The sequence below is a fragment of the Corapipo altera genome, unplaced genomic scaffold (genome assembly GCF_003945725.1).
Source record: "Corapipo altera isolate COAL_440 unplaced genomic scaffold, ASM394572v1 295, whole genome shotgun sequence".
Classification (NCBI taxonomy): Eukaryota; Metazoa; Chordata; class Aves; order Passeriformes; family Pipridae; genus Corapipo; species Corapipo altera.
The window spans coordinates 2,460,802-2,478,879 of NW_020884936.1; the positions used below are offsets into that span (position 1 = coordinate 2,460,802).

General features: G+C 46.2%; 1 protein-coding gene across 5 annotated transcripts in view; it reads right to left on the reverse strand.

Annotated features, from left to right (window-relative positions):
* SLC4A11 (solute carrier family 4 member 11) overlaps positions 1-18,078 on the reverse strand; it is a 99,001-nt gene that overhangs the window by 29,703 nt on the left and 51,220 nt on the right. For all 5 annotated transcript variants that reach the window (XM_027660515.1, XM_027660516.1, XM_027660519.1 and 2 more), the window contains 3 exons: positions 13,543-13,666; positions 10,003-10,209; positions 5,089-5,173 (listed from right to left, as the gene is read on the reverse strand). In XM_027660515.1, coding sequence (XP_027516316.1) covers positions 5,089-5,173; positions 10,003-10,209; positions 13,543-13,666 — 416 coding nt within the window. The remainder of the gene's footprint in view (positions 1-5,088; positions 5,174-10,002; positions 10,210-13,542; positions 13,667-18,078) is intronic.

Genomic DNA, 18,078 nt, shown 5'->3' on the forward strand with positions numbered 1-18,078 from the left:
GGATGACTGCTCACAAAAATCCACCTTTCACAGAGATGATTGCTCACTCTAACTTCAGTTAAAGCCCTGACCAAACACTGCCTCCTTGCACAGACCCACCTGTCACAAGCACTAAAATCCAGCCTTAACCACAATTTGCCTTTTGCCTTTCTAAAGTCAACATCTGGCAAAGCATCTTCAGGTTGCATTGGCAACCCTGGACTGACATGACTCCACTCAGAAGAAGGTGAGCTGCATTGTGGTGGCATTTCATCTGTGACAGGCTCATAAAGCCACTGAAAAACGTGTCACTCCACCTGCACCATGAACATTTACAGCAGAAAAAAAATCAGCTCTGGGTCCAGCTGTGAGGTTTGAGTAGCTAACTATTACAGGAGCAATCCCCTGAAATTAAGGTGTATGTCTACACATTGAAATGGGGAGTAATTATATTTTATATTCATCAACATGACAGTTCTACTTTACTTGCCCGGACTTCTGAAATGTCACATTTTTTAGAGACAAGGGGAGAGTTTCAGAGAAAACTGCAACATTCCTGGCCTTGTTTTGCCTGGGATTTTACATCAATAAGGAAATGGAGACCCAAAGACTGCACTTAGGGCTCCTTAACTCTACTAATTTTACATTTACTAAATCAAAGTCTTGACTGATGGACATTCTATGAAATGTCCATGTCTGTGTTAATGTTCCTTGCCAATTCTCTGAAATATCCTGTGCAAAACAAGTTTAATTACACTGACCCACAGCATAGCAAAAAGGACATGTCTATTAAAGCCCTAATTAAAAAAAAAAAATCATATTTTAATGTTAAAAACACTACAAGAATATCTGTTCATAGGTCTTCAGTCATAAAACCACAAAACTTCTAATGCCCTCAAGCTGGGTTTTCACTTATTTGATGGTTCCTGGACTTTGCCTAATGTTCTGGAGATGAATCTTCCCTGAAGTCCTGTGAAGAGTAAATCACAGCACAAGTGGGACCAGGAACTTCACTGGAAAAGGAAATCCACTCTTACTGATGCTGGAGAAGCCAAGCAAGTGCTCAGAGTAGAGAAGCAGGAAGGAATAAATCAAGGGCTCAGAGCTTTCCCTTCCTCTCTTGCTCCTTTCAGCCCATTTCCCATGAAGTGCTGGTCTCTTGGAAGGAAAATCCACAGCCAACACAAGGTGCTTTTGTACATCTTCAAAGCATTTCTGTCACCACCAAGACAGGGAGAGACTTCAAAGCAACCCAGGTCACGATGCCCCAAAGCATCCAAGAACTCAGGATGTTCACCTTCAGCCCCCAGGGGATATTTGGGGATGAAGGGATGCACGAGCTCCCTCACATCTAACTCAGGGCAGGAGAGGCATGGAAGAGAAGGCAAAAAATTTATCTGCAATCCCTTTACTATTCCTCCTTCCTCAAGAATGGAATCCTGCCAGACAAGGTGGCCAGGGCAGCCAGGTGGGAGAGTCAAAAATCTGGCACATCCAAATCCACAGGCAACATTCCAGCAGGTTTAAGCTCCGAGTTCCGTTAGACAACCAGCAGGACAAGAGTTCCCTTTTGAATCCCAGTTTTTCCAGTGCCTTCAAGCCTTCCATCTGAGCATGCCTGCATTACAGGGAGTGTTGAAGATCTCCCTCCTGCAAACACCTCACCAAATTCCAAGGATTCTGCCAGCAGATATCCTGGCCTTACTCTCAGGAGCTGGTCAGGGACCCTCTGCAGGACCAAGGACAGAGAGAAATCCACATCTCCAGCTGAACTTATCCACCCACCACAGCCATGTACCAAAGACACAGGTCCAGAAAAACAGGGAGAAAGGGAACAAGCCTCAGTTCTCCTCTTTCTCCTCCACTCTGCCTCCCCCCAAGAGGTGAAGGGATATGGTAGAACACGGCAAAGCTCACCAGAAACATCTCTGGCACCTCAAATTTCCCACTGGGCACTTCAGGCACTACGTTGGTGTTTATTCCTCTGTGTTGTAACAGAAAAACAGACACTGAAGAATAAAGACAGCAACTTTAAGGAGTGTCAGAAAACTTGTATCTGAGCTTAGGCAGGTTTCCCTCCTTCAGTCAAACCAGCCTCAACATAAAGAAATTTCAGGAAGCTCCTGTGGCTTGACTGAGATGTAAAAAGTAATAAAATTGACACGTGAGTGTTTTGAGCCTCTCTGACAAGATCAAGATGAATGATGATCAGTCAAACTGTTTTTTAAGACAGCAGAATCCTGCATACAAAGGCTGCAGACATTAAGAAGAGAACATGTGCCAAACGGTGTGAATTCCAGTTTAAAGGAAAACTACAGGTGGTTTTCAGCTCAGCATGATCCAGTTGTTCGTCTTCACGTGCTCCTGCTGGAAGACATCTATTACAGGCACCTATAATGCTAAAATCCTGGACTAAGAGTTTAGGAAACTCTTCCTTGATTGCTACACGTTCAGTAAGATGCACAAGACTTCAGAAAACAAAGCTGACAGGTTCCTAATCTGGAGTAAGAGGGGAAAAAGAAGAGAAAGACTATTCATTTCTTTCCCAAATCATGGTGATAAAGGATAATTTAATGGTCAGCTTTGTGCAGTGTGTGAAGACCAATCCCACAGAACTCCAACTGACCAAGGATGTGCTGATCCCACAACAGCCTCACCATTTATCACCCTGCCCTTCATCAGTTTATCTGTCCAAACCAAACCCCAGGTTGCTTCTCAGGTTGAGGATTTAGAGACTCCAACCATTCAAAAAGCAGCATCTGTGCAATTCAGAGCTCTTTGATGATGCACATGTGGCTGTCTGGAGCGCAGATACACTTGGATAGTTCAAATCCCTCATGTTCTGATACTCTGCTGCTTTGAGATGGTCCAGGAATTCCACATTCCTGATCACCTTCGGTCTCGGTGGTTTATGGCAGATGCTTTATGCTCCATCTGGTTTTCATTTCAAGCAGCTCCTTAAAGAATTCAACCTAATTTCTGGCTTCTGGGAAGAAATGGCACATACTAATATACAGGGTTTTCTTTTTTAAATCCCCCTTTCCCTATATCCTATTTTGAAAGGGCACAACTGCTCCTAAGGCCAGAACTTTCCATTTGAGCTGAAGTGCTTCTGGAGTTTCACTGGGCTCTTTTCTGCGTCTCCACAAGTTTTGTAACAATACCCTGACCCTTTTTAACATACAATTGCATTTTATACCGGTTTTATATCCACTCTGTGCATCAGTTCATGGAAAACTTGTGGAGCTGGGCTCCCCAGGGATGAGGCAACACACACAGGTTAATTTGGTTGCATTTTGAGTTCAGACCATGGACCCTCAAGTGGGTTTCTGTGGCAGGAAGAATGTAGTAATGTAAGGAATTCTTACTACATTCTTCCTGCCACAGGTTTCCAAATCTGCTGACAGCCAAAAATTGGCTGCAGGAGCATTATAGGCCAAAAGTTGGCTGCAGGAGCATTATAGGCCAAAAGTTGGCCGTAGGAGCATTATAGGATTTTGTGGCTGTGAACCTGCTGTGCTCAGGACTCAGTCACGGCAGACACTGCCCTGTCTTGAGGTGAACATGGGTCCCCAAAAGGTGTTTCTGCAGCAGTTCCCTTCTCAAGTGCCTCAGTATCCCTTTATAATGAAAAATGAGGCTTTGACAACTTTACAAAGCAGCAGCCACAGAGATGACATGTCCAGATTAGGAGCTGAAGTCCTGACCTGATGCCAGTGATGCAAAGCCAAGAAATATCTGTTCTGTTTGACCAAACTCTTTGCTGCTGCCCCGAAAATCATGTCATTCTCCCTTCCTCCTCAACATACCTCAAATCCCCAGAGAAATCAGCATTAGCTTAACTCAAAATGGAGCCTGCCTATGGTCCTAAAACTCCTGGGAAGAGTTTCATCCAAAGCAGCTGGAGAAAGCATCCAGATCTCAACCCCTGTGCCAAGCCAGCAGCTCATCCTGTTTTATTCTCTGAGTGGATACCAATAACTGCTCAACAACACTGTGGGGAATGAAACATTCCTAGCTGAAAAACCTGGATCTCTGTGGGAAGCAACTCCCAAGATGCAGCATCTCCTTCAGCTGAGCATCAACCATTCCTCTGCTGGTGGTGACCATCCTTGTGGGAAGGACACACATCCACAGCCTGGCCACTCTTCTCTCAGGCTTAAGCTGTTGTGAAAGGTGGCTTTGCACTAAAATACTTTGCAAATTGGGGCTTGGGTGTGCACCTTGTTTTCATGCCTAAGCCAAGGGAGATTGCCCTCAGCTGTGGCTTGAGCTGAGGAGAATTTAACAGCAGGAGGGTGTCTGATAAACCCCCAAGGTTCTCCCTGCCTACACTCCACTTCTTCACTTTATGCAAACTTTCTATGTTTGATACACTAACCAGCTCCCCGGTAAGCCAAAAAAACGTGTTTTGATGTCAGGCTGGGGCTCTGTAATCATGGTTTGCCCCAAGGACTTCTCCAAGCCTTCAAGGATCCCTGAAAGTTCGAAAGATAAATGGGAAAAAGCGACTCTTAAACCCCACAAGGCCACTGTGGAGCTGCATAAAGCCCAAAACCTGAGGCTCAGTGTAAACAGCACATTGCTGCTGCTGTGATCTGGTGAGAGCAGACAAGCTATATCCTGTTTTTCACAACACCAAGCTGTGAAGTTACTGCAGCCCTCACATTTTGCTTAAGCATTTTCAACTCCCACAGCATTGCTAGAAATACGGGTGATGCTGGACTGCAAAGACAGAAGAAAGGGTTTATTAGGCCAGTGCTGACTAATTAGGTTGCAATGAGCTGATCTGAGTCTCCACGTGGCAATAATCGATGCATTTAATGGCCTCGTTGCTTCATAAAAATTAAAACCCTCATCTACACCCCATCAGCACCTTAATTAAGGAAACACTGCAAGCTCCTCATCTCCAGCGCACCCGGCTGCCCATTCACAGCCTTTTGTCCGAATATTCTTATTTAAATCAGGAATAAGAGGGCTATTACACATATCAAAGCACACATTCAATGCACACTGTAAACAGGACATCACATCACCCACAAAAAAAAAAAAAAAAAAAGAATAAATCCCAAGCCAGGCCAAGGCTTTCATAAACATTGGCCAACGTACCATCGGTGAAGTCCAACGCGTACACTGGAAACCTTCGTGCAATGTCATCAGAAATCCCCTTGCCAACATTGAGAAACTCGTGCAGCTAAAGAAAGGAAGGAAGTGCTGTGTCAGAGCAAAGGCTCACGCATTGTTAAAGAGATTAACCTCCTCATTCAGCCCGGAGAGGGGCAGAGCTGCTCGTTTTCAATAGGGCATTCAACTCCCATCTTGTCGTTTTAATAAAAATAAACTCGTCGGGCCTCGTTTTATATCCTCAATAGCATTGTAATTGAGAAAATATCTCCCCCCCCCCCAGACCACCCTGTTTTCCTCCCTTCCTTCCCTTTTTTCCCCTCCCATTCCTATCTGCATCCCTGGTTTTGCAGGTGAGGGAGCTGATGATCCCCTGGGAAGGGTCGGACTTTGGGGTACCCTGGGGTTAAACATCACGTCAGAGATGCCAACTTTTTTTCTTTAGATTCCAGCACAAAAAACTCTTCCCCCAAATCCACATGAAGGGGATCCCCAGCAAGTGCTCCATCCTTTGGCATTTCCATGGGAAAAGGAGACCTCAAAGAGCTGTAGTAAGGGAATTAAGGCTTTCTGCACCTCAAACTCCACAACCAAAAGGGAACAAGCTTGAATAACTTCACATAAATCCAAACCATAAATCTTCCCGTTAAAAGGCAGTAAGAACATTGTGAAAGGGTTCCAAATATCCAACATATTCCCTTTTATTTCTGGTCTGGGGGCCTGCAAGGTGCAGAGTGATTGGTGATATGATCTGATGCTCACCACAGGCAACAAGGAGCTTGTCAGGAATAGGTGACAGCTGCTATTGACTCTCAGCCTCCCAATTCTCACAACTCCATCCTTATGGAAAGCACATGGAAAGAGTCAGAGTAGGCAACACTTGCAAATGAGGCACCTGTCAGATTTTTTTTCCCTGTTATTCTCAGAGCAAACACACTACTCTGAAAATCCAATGCACCTTTCTAGAGTGATAACAACCCCAGCTGGCTCATTTTAAACTTTTCATATATTTGGTGCAGAATTAGACACAAAAGACTTATAACCTCTGCTAGAGGGTGTAAGGGGGGGAAATAAAATCACAGATCCAAAATTTACACAGAGAGATGATCTCAAAACAGCAGGGAGCTCTTGCTTTGGTTGGTTTATGTGGAAACTGATAAAAATTACTGCTTTAGAAAGGACTTGATGCCACAGTGCTCATTTAATAGACTACACACAGCTTTGCCTTCTCTGCTGGGACTCACCTGTTTGCAGCACCCGGCAGATCAGATAAATAAAACACAGAAAGGCAACTTTTCCTTCAGAAGGAGTACACTAGGTACAATAAACTCGAGGGTTCGGGGTGTAAAAGACACCTCAGAGGACCAGCTCCTTTATCAGGATATGTTATCTCATATTTCATACTTAATTCTGTTGCAACTTGCCAACATCCCTGTAGAATTTTAGGACAGTTTAAAGCCTACCCTGAACAATGAGGATGAAAAGACAGATGTTACACTGGCAGACACCAGCAAAACATCTGCATTTTAAGGATTTCTGAAAAAGCCAAGAGCCTCAACCACATTCAGTGGCGGGGCTGGACATCAAAGCCATATGCACTCGAAAAGCAATTTAATTTTTCCCCCCAGAAAGAGATTCCTGAAGGCATGAGTCAGCCAGAGAATCACAATGGCTTTAATGACAAGGATGTTTACTTATCATGCTGCACTGAGCACAGGGAAAATGATGCTCAGGGTGTCTCATCTTCCGGGGCAGAGGCACAGGGCAGTTCCTGGGGCAGGCGGGGAAAGGGCACCTGGGCACAAAGCTGTGAGTGGCACTTCCAGGGATCCAGGGGCAGCCACAGTTTCTCAGGGCAACCTGTGCCAGGGCCTCACCACCCTCACAAGGAACAATTTCCTCCCAATATCCAACGTAAATGTACCCTCCTTCAGCCTAACACCCTTCCCTCTTGTCCTGTCACTCCCTGTCCCTGCAGAAGTCCCTCTCCAGCCTCCCTGCAGTCCCCTTTAGGCACTGGAAGGCTGCTAAAACACCAAGTTATAAAAGAGAAAAAAATATAAAACATAAAAGACCAAATTTACTGGCCTCTGAAGTGGCAGCCCTTTTTGGATTTTGCTTTTACCCCCCAACCTATCCCACCACACACCTTCCCTGCCCCACTCCCACCACACACACTCCCTGTCCAGCTCTACTCCAGGCATGTTTCAGTCTGGCTTTTGCCTCCTGCCAACTTCTGAGTTTTCCAAAAACCTTGGTAAGGAGAGCGCTGACACTTCACTCTTGTCCTTTTTAATCTCCTTCATACGCTCCAGTGCTGGGAATCTCTTGGACTGCCATTCCCTGCTTCTTTCTCCCTCAGAGTGTTAAGTTTGGTTGGCCCATCGGCTTCCCACTCCCATTCATAATATCACATCTCTCAAGGCTTTGCCACCACTTTTGATTTAACATTCTGACCCCAGGTAGCCTTATCCAGGAGACCAGAGCTTTATCCCTCAGGAACACAAAGCTCAAGGCTTATTAGCTTTAGGAACTGTAGCTCAGGAGCACCAAATCCTTCTTCTCCTCTTTGCAAGTCCATCCAAGTGCTTTTCCCCTGCTGCTCTTAATAGGCAAAGCAGGAAAGAGCAGCAAAGGAGGACACACACACACAAAAAACAACTAGAAGGTCATGAATTATCCACTTTCCATTCTAGGAATCCCTAGATTGTCTTGCTTTAGGTCTCTTGCCTTAGGTGACCACTACTTGGGTTGTTGGGAGAGGCTGAGCCAGCACTTAACAGCAGCTAGAAAGCCAAACAGAAAACATCAGCTCCAACAACTCTGACCCCTTATCAGCCCTCCCCAAAAGTACTGGAGGGCTGAATGAGTGTTTTACACACCAGAGACACTATATCCTCTCTCCTGCTGATGCTGAGCTAGCATAGTCGTCCCCCCCTCCCCCCCAGCAAATCCACACAGGACACAAAAATCACAGCCAGGAAACATCACAGCTGTTCAGGGCTCCTCCATGAACAAAATCACAATTAGATGCCTCAGTAACCAGGAGGATTTCAGGCTGGCTTAATTATGATTGAGTACATAGCCTTGCCTAAATAATCCTCTGAGATGAGCCAAAGCAGAGTGACAGTGCTGCAGGCACAGCATGGAATGTGACTGGCACATCCCCCTCGGTGTTTTAGCAAAGGTGAAAACAAGCACTTGCAAAAATCCCACTCACACACAGAATTTAAGGCCCTTTTCTCCCCCCTCACTGCAGGACCAAGGGAAGAAGGGAGGCAGGAGGCAGATTTTCATGTCACCAAGAGACTTTACATCCCCCTGAGAGCTCACTGTAGGAATACAGCAGCTCCAAGGTTTTTATTTCACTGGGGGTGGTTCACAGGTTGAAATTACACCCCTGGTCTCATGTGAAATGCTTCCTTCTCCAGGTTACTGCACAGGGGGAGGGGATGCTGCTGGAGGTGGCTCTCAGGAAAAGACACCTCCATCCCAGCTCTCAAGATCTGTGCTGGCAAGGCAGGGTGGGGAAGAGCTTCTTCCAAGGGACATGAGAGAGCAGAGTTAGCACTAACCCAGGCTGCACCTCCCTAGGGCTGAAGGATAAAAGGGTTTAAAAACAACAGTTTACCAAATCCAGACAACTGTCAATGCCAAAAGCAAGAGCTGAAGAAGCAAGTGTCACTGTCTACAGCTCTGGCTCAGAGGCATCAAAGCCCTTCCTGGCCAAGGCTGCTTTTCCAACAAGGCTGGTAGGAATCACCAGTGCCAGGGCCAACACAAGCTCAGCATTTGGTGAGCCCTCCTGCTCACCAAACCAGAGCAGAAACTCCCCCTAGACACCTTAAAAAATGGCCAGTTTTAGCAGAAGACAGAGCCAGACACTTCAACTGCTCTAATAACACCTCCTCTGAAAGGCCAAGTATAAAGGGTTAAACCTACTTTACCCAAATCACTGCTCCAAACATCCCTGCCCTGCACAACCTGGGTTTAAAGAGGGTTTCAAGACTTGTTCTGCAAACTTAAGAGCAGGTATGGGGTCTAGCAAAGTTCAAAGCACTACCTATAATAAGCAAGGGGATTCTGCAGGGAAAAACATGAGCTTTGCTCATTTCCAGATGTGCAGATCAAACCCCTTAAATCTATCCCAGGGAAAAAAAAAAAGAGAGGAGTGATAAGTTAAGCAGCTCCTGCACTGTAGGCAAACCAAAGCTTTCAGGTTATTTGTAATTCAGGGACAGGAGCAGCATGCTGGAGATGGCCCAGTTTGTTTTTCCAGGTATGCTGTCTGCTTAAAGAATGGATTTCTGAAGGGAAAAACAAAGCAATGACCAACACACAGGAAATTCCAGAAAAGAAAGCCGAGTTACAGCATTTCCCCCGAACTTTAAAGCACAGAGCAAGTAATGCTTTACAGAGCTACAGATCAAACAGGGAGAAGCCAGGCCAAATACTGACAGGCAAGTTTTTAAGTGAAATTACCGTGCAGAGATGGCCAAGAAGCCTTTTGGCTGAGGGAAAGACAAGCAGCAGCTTCTTTAGGAGTCTCCTGATTGTAAGGATTAAGTACCTTGGAGCGACAACACACAGTGATCCATTAATCCCACCCTTGATTAAGCATCTGGAATCAAAGTCCTGTAACCATTTCACCCCCCTACTGCTCTGCATCCCTTCAGCACCTGTCTCTTTGAAGTGTGTTTTTTTGGTTTTTTTCTTCTTTGGTTTACAGCAGGAGTGAGGAAGGTGGATGGACACACAGCAGCCATTCGGGGAAGCCTCGGTGCTTCCTCGGAGAGCTTCTTGCATCCCCTGGACTCAAGTGCTTCACCTCCTCAGCCCAAATCCCCCAGGATTTATGCACCTGGACACGAGTGAAGCAGAGGTGCTGGCCAGCCTTACCTTGAGTGGTTTATGACCGTGTGACTTGTGCCCATCGCTCCTCCCTGAGGGCCTCTGGTTCACCACCGTCAGCAAGTGCCGTTGGTGGACTAAGGCCTCCTTGAACTCCTCCTCAGTTTTGGTCTCCAGGAGCTTCTGCCGAAAGGTGATGTCGGAAAACATCGTGGCAAAGGTCCTGCCCACTTCTGTGGCCGTTTTGGTGCTTTTCTGAGCAGGAAAAAAAATAAAAAATAAAAATAAGAGACAGAAAAAGCACTTGTAAAACGATTTTTCTTTTGCTCCTGAAAGATAAACCCACTGGGTTTCCATCTGAAGAGGAAGCTGCCTGGCTTCCAGGATCCCAGAGACACCTGAGGGAGAAGGTGAGGAACATGTGGAAGATGTTGCAGGTGAAATCACCAGCCACAGCAGAACCTTGTGAAGCACCACCACGCAGGTCCTGCCCAGAAGCACTGATCACTTTGACTTGATCAACTTCCCAGGACTCGATTCAAAGCTGAATCATGCTCAGCATGCATTTTATCCCTGGTTTCTCTTCAGGGTTGCTAAGAATAGACAAATCCAAGTCTTTGCCATCTCGCAGCACCTCAGCATTACTGCTGCTGGGGTGGAAAGGCGCTATAAGTCAAGGTTCCAGCACGGAGAAGTGTCCTGATGTCTTATATGAAAGACTGAGATTATTGTGCTCACCTGCTTCATCAGATCTCTGTTTTCTGGGGATTACAACTCAGCTCAGTTGGTCACCCTGGGGTAATTCGGGCAGCAGAAGTGGAGATTTAGAGCTCACAGCTAAAGCAAGTACTGGCACAGAGGGAAGGATGGGAAAGAAGAAGCTGAGCACACACACGAGCAGCACTTGTCCATCTTCACTAAGGATTTGGAAGGGACAGGAAATTGTCAAAACACTTGAGGAAAAAGTGTCTGTTTGTGGGCTCAAACATTCCTGTGAGCCACAGGCCTGATGTTTTAGGGTACATCTTCAAGCAGAATCCAAGTCTGCTTTCCTATTGTTTTAAGCACCCTGGATATTGGATACAAAGGAAAGAGCAAAGGAGACTGAGCTCCCCAACCCTGCACAAACCCACCAAACCCAAGCTCCACAAACCCTGATCTGCTCAACTGCTCACACCACTGTGGTCAGGCCAGAAAAGACACCTACCAAGGCAAAGTTACACAGAACCAGAGCACATTAAAAGCTCCCTTTGAGGCAAAGTTTTAACCCACCCACCTTTGCTACTCACCACACTCATCACGCAGCAGCTACTAAAGACACCCAAACAAACTCCTCTCCTTTGGGCAGCCTCCAAGCTCCTCACACTGCTGTGAAAAGCAGTAGGGAGCATATGTGATTGATCTGAACTGCTTCCCATGATTCATAACACAACAGATGAACGGTTTCTTCATGAACACAACCAAATAATTCAGTGTGGCTCAGTGCAGAGGCACAGACAAGTGGGTGGCACCAAGCTGGTCCCGAAATCATCACTGACATTGTGCTTCTTTCATCACTCACATCACCCTCTCCTCCATTTGCCCAGGGAAGCTGTGGCTGCCCCATCCCTGGAAGTGTCCAAGGCCAGGTTGGAAAAGGCTTGGAGCAACCTGGGCTAGTGGAAGGTGTCCCTGCCCATGGCAGGAATGAGATGGTCTTTAGGGTCCCCTTCAACCCAAACCATTCTAGGATTCCATCATCATCCCCTCCATCACCAGTAAAGTCCCTTCAGACACATCTGCCAGGACACGTTCCATTTAAGTTTCTAGGGAAAGGTTTGGGTTTAAGGGAAAGATTTGCTCTGGGACTTGCTTGTAGAGTTTGCAAGTCTGGTCCTTTCAGACTGAACCAGCCTGGATTTGCCACCACAGGGGAGGCTCCACCTTTCATCTCTGAGCAGCAGCAACCCTTGGGCTGGAGGCCTCAAGGATTGCTTCAAGATTCCCAATGCTGTCCCTGATCTTCGCTTTCCCAGGGAGATGACTGAACCACTCAGAGGAAGATCACAGATATATGCAAGAACACTTGAGTTTTTCCATGCTCCATATTAAAGAAGCCGAGGATCTGGGCTGTCAGCACAACAGATGCCCAGTTTCTGGGCTTTTTTCCCCCCCCCTCCCCGTTTAATCGGTCGCTGTCAGCAGGTTAATTATTTTAACTGCTGCACCAGAAATGCGCACTTGGAGCTGGCTGCATCACCTCGTTTCAAATAAAAAGCATATTGGCAGCTGCAGCCCTGGCTTGGCCTCCGCTCCCCTTCCTTAATTTGAGGCTGTCCATTGGAATTGCAAAGGTTCAGGCTCCGAGAGCGGATGCGGAGCCGTTCGCCGGGTGCTTTGCGCGGAGATAACGAGGCCACACAATGAGGGACCGATCCCTGCGATCCCACACGGGCCCGGCTGTTTTGCCTCCTGCTTTTCCCAAGGAAAGGCAATATGTTTTCAGCCTGTTGGGCTTCGAGGTCTAATGCCAAAAGCATTGAGTTGGGAAGGATCGGCCAGAAATCCTGGGGAAGGAGGAAACACCAGTATTTCCATTTAAACAAGGGCGGGAGGAGACAGACAGGCCAGACCAGCAGGTCCCAAGGTCACACCGATAGCATTGGAGAGCAGGAAGTTGAATCAGGATATATCCTGTCCCAGAAAAGGTCTCCAGCCTCTCCAGCACCTCCCAAAAGCACAGACTCAGTAGCCCCAGGGTGTAAAGAGCCAGATTAAGTGTCAAAAGGTCTTGAGCTTTGAACCATTTGGCCATCAGCTCCAAGAACACCCTATCTTGGTCAAGCCAGTGCTTTCTAGGAAGACAGGATGGTGATCCCCAATTAACCTTGATGATATTGAAGTTGGATGATTCTTGTGGGTCCCTTCCAACGCATGATATTCCACGAGTGGAGTAAATGTGTTCACTGAGCCATTTGTTGGCCTTGTCTACGCCAAAGAACCAGTAAGGACACCTGAGCAAGCTTCAATCTTGACCTTTCAAGTGCCAAAAGCTAAGAAAATAGATCCCAAAGGAACTCAGGGACACCTTACAAGCACCCCAGCTCCCAAACAGTCTCACTCCTACAGCAATAGAGCCCAAAATTCCATCATCTTCCTCTTGGTTACATCACCCCAAGCTGCTGCATGGGGGTAACTGTGAGCCCCACCAAGGGAGTTGGTTGGGAAGTAACCCAGAGGAGCATCAGCTGTAGAATCACAAGAGCCTTTCACAAGCAGGGCTTTAACCAGGAACAGCATTTCTCAGCTCTAAAAATAGCAGCTCAAGTGGTAAAGCAGGAGGAGGGAAAGCTGTGGAGTGACAGAGGCACCACAGGTGTGTATGGGGACTGCAGACACACTGGACCTGTGTCCTCCTCCCCGTCAGGCTACAAGGCCATGAGACGAGGACACAGCTGACAAATCCACCCCTCAGGAGAGTATGAATCATCTTGACAACTGCTGAGAAGGTCTCAGGCCTTTTCACATCCCCTCGTGTTTTAAAGGCAGTAGTTATTAACCCCAGGAGGAGACCGAGGAAAAACCATTTTGGGAGAACCCGACACTCACCATTTTAGGAGGAGCCAGGACCAGTATCACAAATCTCACTTCACAGGAGTTTTCACCCCAATTCTGAGGCCTCTCCAGGCGGCTGATGCAAACGTGACGTCGCTGAAGGGACTTTATAGTGCAACTGGGGGGAAAAAGGGAATTGTTAAAACTTGGCACCACAACTCAAGGCCTACCCTCTCCTGGTGCAGGAGGTTTGCAAACACACATTTCAACCCCGAGAAACACAAGATGCTGTTGGTTGTAAAAGAGTCCCTTCTGAAGTCTTAAAAAGTGATTTTAAGTTACTATTACCCAATTCTGCTGGTTTTTTTTCTTCTGTAGAATTTGACATCCGTGTTTCTATGGGAAATAACCTTCACAATCTGAAGGTTTATTCTCTCCCTCTTGCACCACCTGCTTTTTAACAGCCAAGACACCAAATGAGAGTACAACACAAGCAGTATTTGCAGAGCTACAGAAGTTTCTACAAGAAAAGCCTCTTATTAAAAAACATTACTGGAAAGCAGATTACACTTCATTTCACCTGATTTCCCAAAGTGCTTCTGGAAACATCAAGGCAAGGTGCCAAACCAATATATTTCCACTTTTGCCTTGGGTGGATCTCTGTTGTAATGGCTTTCCCCATTTGCTCCCAGCTGTTATTTTTCCCCTTTCTGGTGCACATGTGTTACACAAACCAAGCTGACCTCCTTGCTCAAGATCCACAGAGGCCACAGCAGGCAGGATTCCTGCTCTCAGGGAAATCCATGGCTGCAATCCAGCCCTGCTGGGCATGGCGTGGCTGTTTGACTCCCCAGACAAAGACTAGCAACAAGCTGTTTGAGACAAATACAGGGATCACCTCTGGAAGACCAGGTTTGTCTCCACCCTGGGATGTTTAAACAGAGCTGGGACCTGGTTAGTTGTCATTTTTTCTGCTGGAAAACTCTGGGGCTTGGTGCAGTTGCAGGAGGTGGATAGTTCCAGCCTGGACTGCAGCTCTCCTGCCTTTAAAGCCTCCTACTCCTTTCTCAACCCTCCTGAAAAGCACTGGTGAAATATGTACACAGGGTTTGCCTCTTGACACTGGAAAAGATATGAAAGTGTTTTCCTACCTCACAGTGATTTTTTTTTCCCCCTCTCCTCTTTTTTTTTCCTGGTTCAAAGTTATTTCAACTGCTTGCTCCCTTTTATTCATCCAGAAAGCACCTATTGTGGTCCTATGATAGGATTTATTTCTCCTTCAACTTCTCATCCATAATTCCAGCCCGCTTCATTCCTTTTAACATGTATTCCCACAGCCATGCACCCTGAAGGCTCTCCCATGAACAGCTCCTGAAGACCTTTGGCTGGAAACGCACTAGTCAGGAGAACATTGTATTTTCTATCACGTTCTTTGTAATTTGCATTCAAAAATAATCACACCACTGAGTATTTTCTGACTGAGTTTGACTTCCTGATCACAGATTGGAAGCAGCCGACTCATATAAATTAATCTGACAAAGGGACTTGTCTGAGAGAAACCAAACAGCTTAATTAGAACAATACAGGTCATGAGAAAGATGACACTGTTTCATTTATTTCCTCCACCACAGCCTCTTGTGTCCTTTTTCTACTCAAATCAACTTTGGAAGAGACAAATCTCCAGGCAGGTCCAAAGGTGAGGAATAAATATCTTCTAAAGTAATTGAAAATAGAGTGCAAGTTTTCTCCTGGACTAAACCAACAGACTGGATCTGCAACAATCCCTGTCCTTCCTCCCAGGGGATCAAAGGAACACAGACAACACTTGTTTTCACGACCGAATCAAAGCCCTTGGTTGCAATCCAGCTGTGGCTGGAGAGCAGACAATTCTCCTTGTGTTGCAGTTCAACAGGCCAAGGGGGGAAGGCACAAACTCTGGTATTCAGACCAACTGGAGAACCTTCAAGCGGGTCTGACACCTTCAGTTCTCCCACCTTCACCCACCTGGTCTCCAACAGTGAGTGGCTAATGCACCAGCAGCAAAAATGACCCTTATTTTGAGCTCTCCTCTCAGCGTTTTCAAAGCTCAGCTGCTGAGCTCATCGATTTGTTTTGAAAAGGAAGGTTCTTCTGGGCATTTTGAACATCAGTTCTACCCCAGAGATGGCCAAAGCAGGGATCACCTGCCTGTGGCTCACAGAGTTGTGCTAACACTTCCCAGACATCATCTCTTCCCTACCATGTCCACCAGGCAGGACCTGACCTAGCAAGAAACTACAAAGAACTACAAAGTTATTTGGAAAAACCTATTATAAAGTGCAATAATTAAGCAAGCCACACATTCTCCTGTGGTAAAGCTTTCTCCCTGGAGTGACAGGGTTATGTTTCAGCTCCAGGAACTTGTCTCCAGGGCCATGATTTCCAGAGACAAGAATCTTGCCAGCAGTGCCACTCTACAGGGTTACAAACCCCTTCAGCTCAAGAGCTTCTTGAGTATGGAGGGGAAAACTTGACTAAAAGGCTGTTCTTTGTTACTGAATGGCTTTCAAATACAGGCTAATTCTCTTGGCTGGCACACCAAAACCTGGTGTTTCCTTAACTTGAGGGACTGGGAAAGTGTGGAAGCAGCAGCAGCTCTGGAAGATCTAGCAACACTGAGCACATTTACAAGACACCAAGGAAAACACTGTCATTATTAACCACTTTTATCTGAAACAATTCTATCCACAGTTCTGGGGCTTGAGGCTTCTCACACCTATAAGAGTTTCTCCCAACTTTTCTCTGAAGAGCTCTTTTGACACTGACACTGCACCTAAATCCCAGTACCACACCAGTAAAGCTGGTTATGGGCCACTGAAGAATTTCCAACCTGGTAGGGTCAATATACACACAATTTAGGGCAATAACAACCTTCATAAATCGAGCTAGAGTTGATTTAGTGAGGGCAAACCAGATTAAAAACAGTTTTTAAGCAGGTGTCACAGAGAAGGTGGGATGTCCCTGAGCCTTTCTACCTTTGTGCAGAATGCAGCCTCATCTGCACTGGGTCTGAGCTCCGTTACATCCATTTATTTGGGGGGGAAAAAAGTGGTGTCTCAGCATTTTCAATGCAAGGCCAAGTCAATTCTGCATCATTCTCAAGCTTTTCTTCAAATTTAAGCCATTTTTTAGCTGACTCAAATCCTATTCCTTGGTCTAGCACTTACAGCTCCCACTTTTGATTCCACAATCCAGATGCAAATATAATACAAACCAAAACTGCAGTACCTACTAGACTTGTGCAAATATTTGCAAAGGCTAAAAAAGAAAAAAAAAAAAAGGCATTTGGTTCACATGGAGAAAACTCAGCGTAGCTCAGGCCAAGAGGAAAGTCACTTCCAAAATGAAACAACTTTTTTCAAGTAGCACTTAAATAAATTCCCACCAAGAGGAAAAAAAATCTGAAGGGTGAATAGCCAAAGCTCCCCCCAAAAAAGCTGAGAACTAGCAAGACATTTTCAGCTGACTTTAAATCAAGTCTGGTTTGGCCAAAGCCTCCAGGTTCCTTTTAGGTTTGAGTTGAGCTACATTTGATTCTCCCTTGCTTTGGCCAGAAAGCTGAAAAAAAAAATAAAAATCTATTTTCACCCAGGATTAGTCACACAAGGAAATGCTGGACTGTGATTTAATGAGGTGCCAGGTTGAGTTCTCAGCAATTTTATCTTGATCCTCCAATAATTGAGCTCATAAAAAGGGCATTTAAATTATAGCACCAATTCTGCTTTGCTCTCCTCCTCTCTACATCCAGCTGAGTGTGGCTCTGGGATGGTGAGAACTGGCAGTGCTCCCCCAAAAGCCCAGATCCACCGAGTCCCACATGCCCCAGGTCTGCCCCACACCCAAGATTTTATCAGAGTAATAACACATTTCTCAACCAAATCATACAAAGGGTCAAACTATGGAGACCCAAGAGAAACAGAAACCCTCTTTAAACAGGGCAAGAAAGGAAGTTAATTCAGAAACAAATTATCCCCTGCAGTAAGAAAAAGTGCCCAGCAGAGGTAATCAGCCAGCCAGGCTTTTCCTGTCCCCACACAGAACAACAATGACACTTCTTGTTCTTGTCCCGTGCAAATAAATCTTCCTCCATGGAGCAGCTCCAGGCACAAGCCTTCAGAATCCAGACTCTGAAAGTGAGGAATGAAGCTGTGCCCAGCCAGCTCACTCACAGCTTGGCACAGCCTTGTTTCAACCACAAGCTGGATGAGGTTTTGGACTGGTAAAAATCCACGTTTTGCTGGGCTCCAGGAAGACTCATCCCCTCTGGGATTGATCCCTCCAGGGGAAAGTATTTCCTACAGGTCAGTGTGTTTTGGGAATTACTTTTCATCACTTAGCACCTGCAAGAGCTTCAGCTCTCCTGCCCAACCAGGGTGGAGAGGCCCTTAAAAGAAAATTATTGGTTCTCTGAACTCAAAGAACCCTTGGCAGGTGATGGATGTGGCACTTGGGGACACGGTTTAGTGGTGAACACCACAGTGTTGGTTGGACTTGATGATCCTACAGGTCTTTTCCAACCCTAATGATTCTCTAAGGAGACATCTCCTCCCT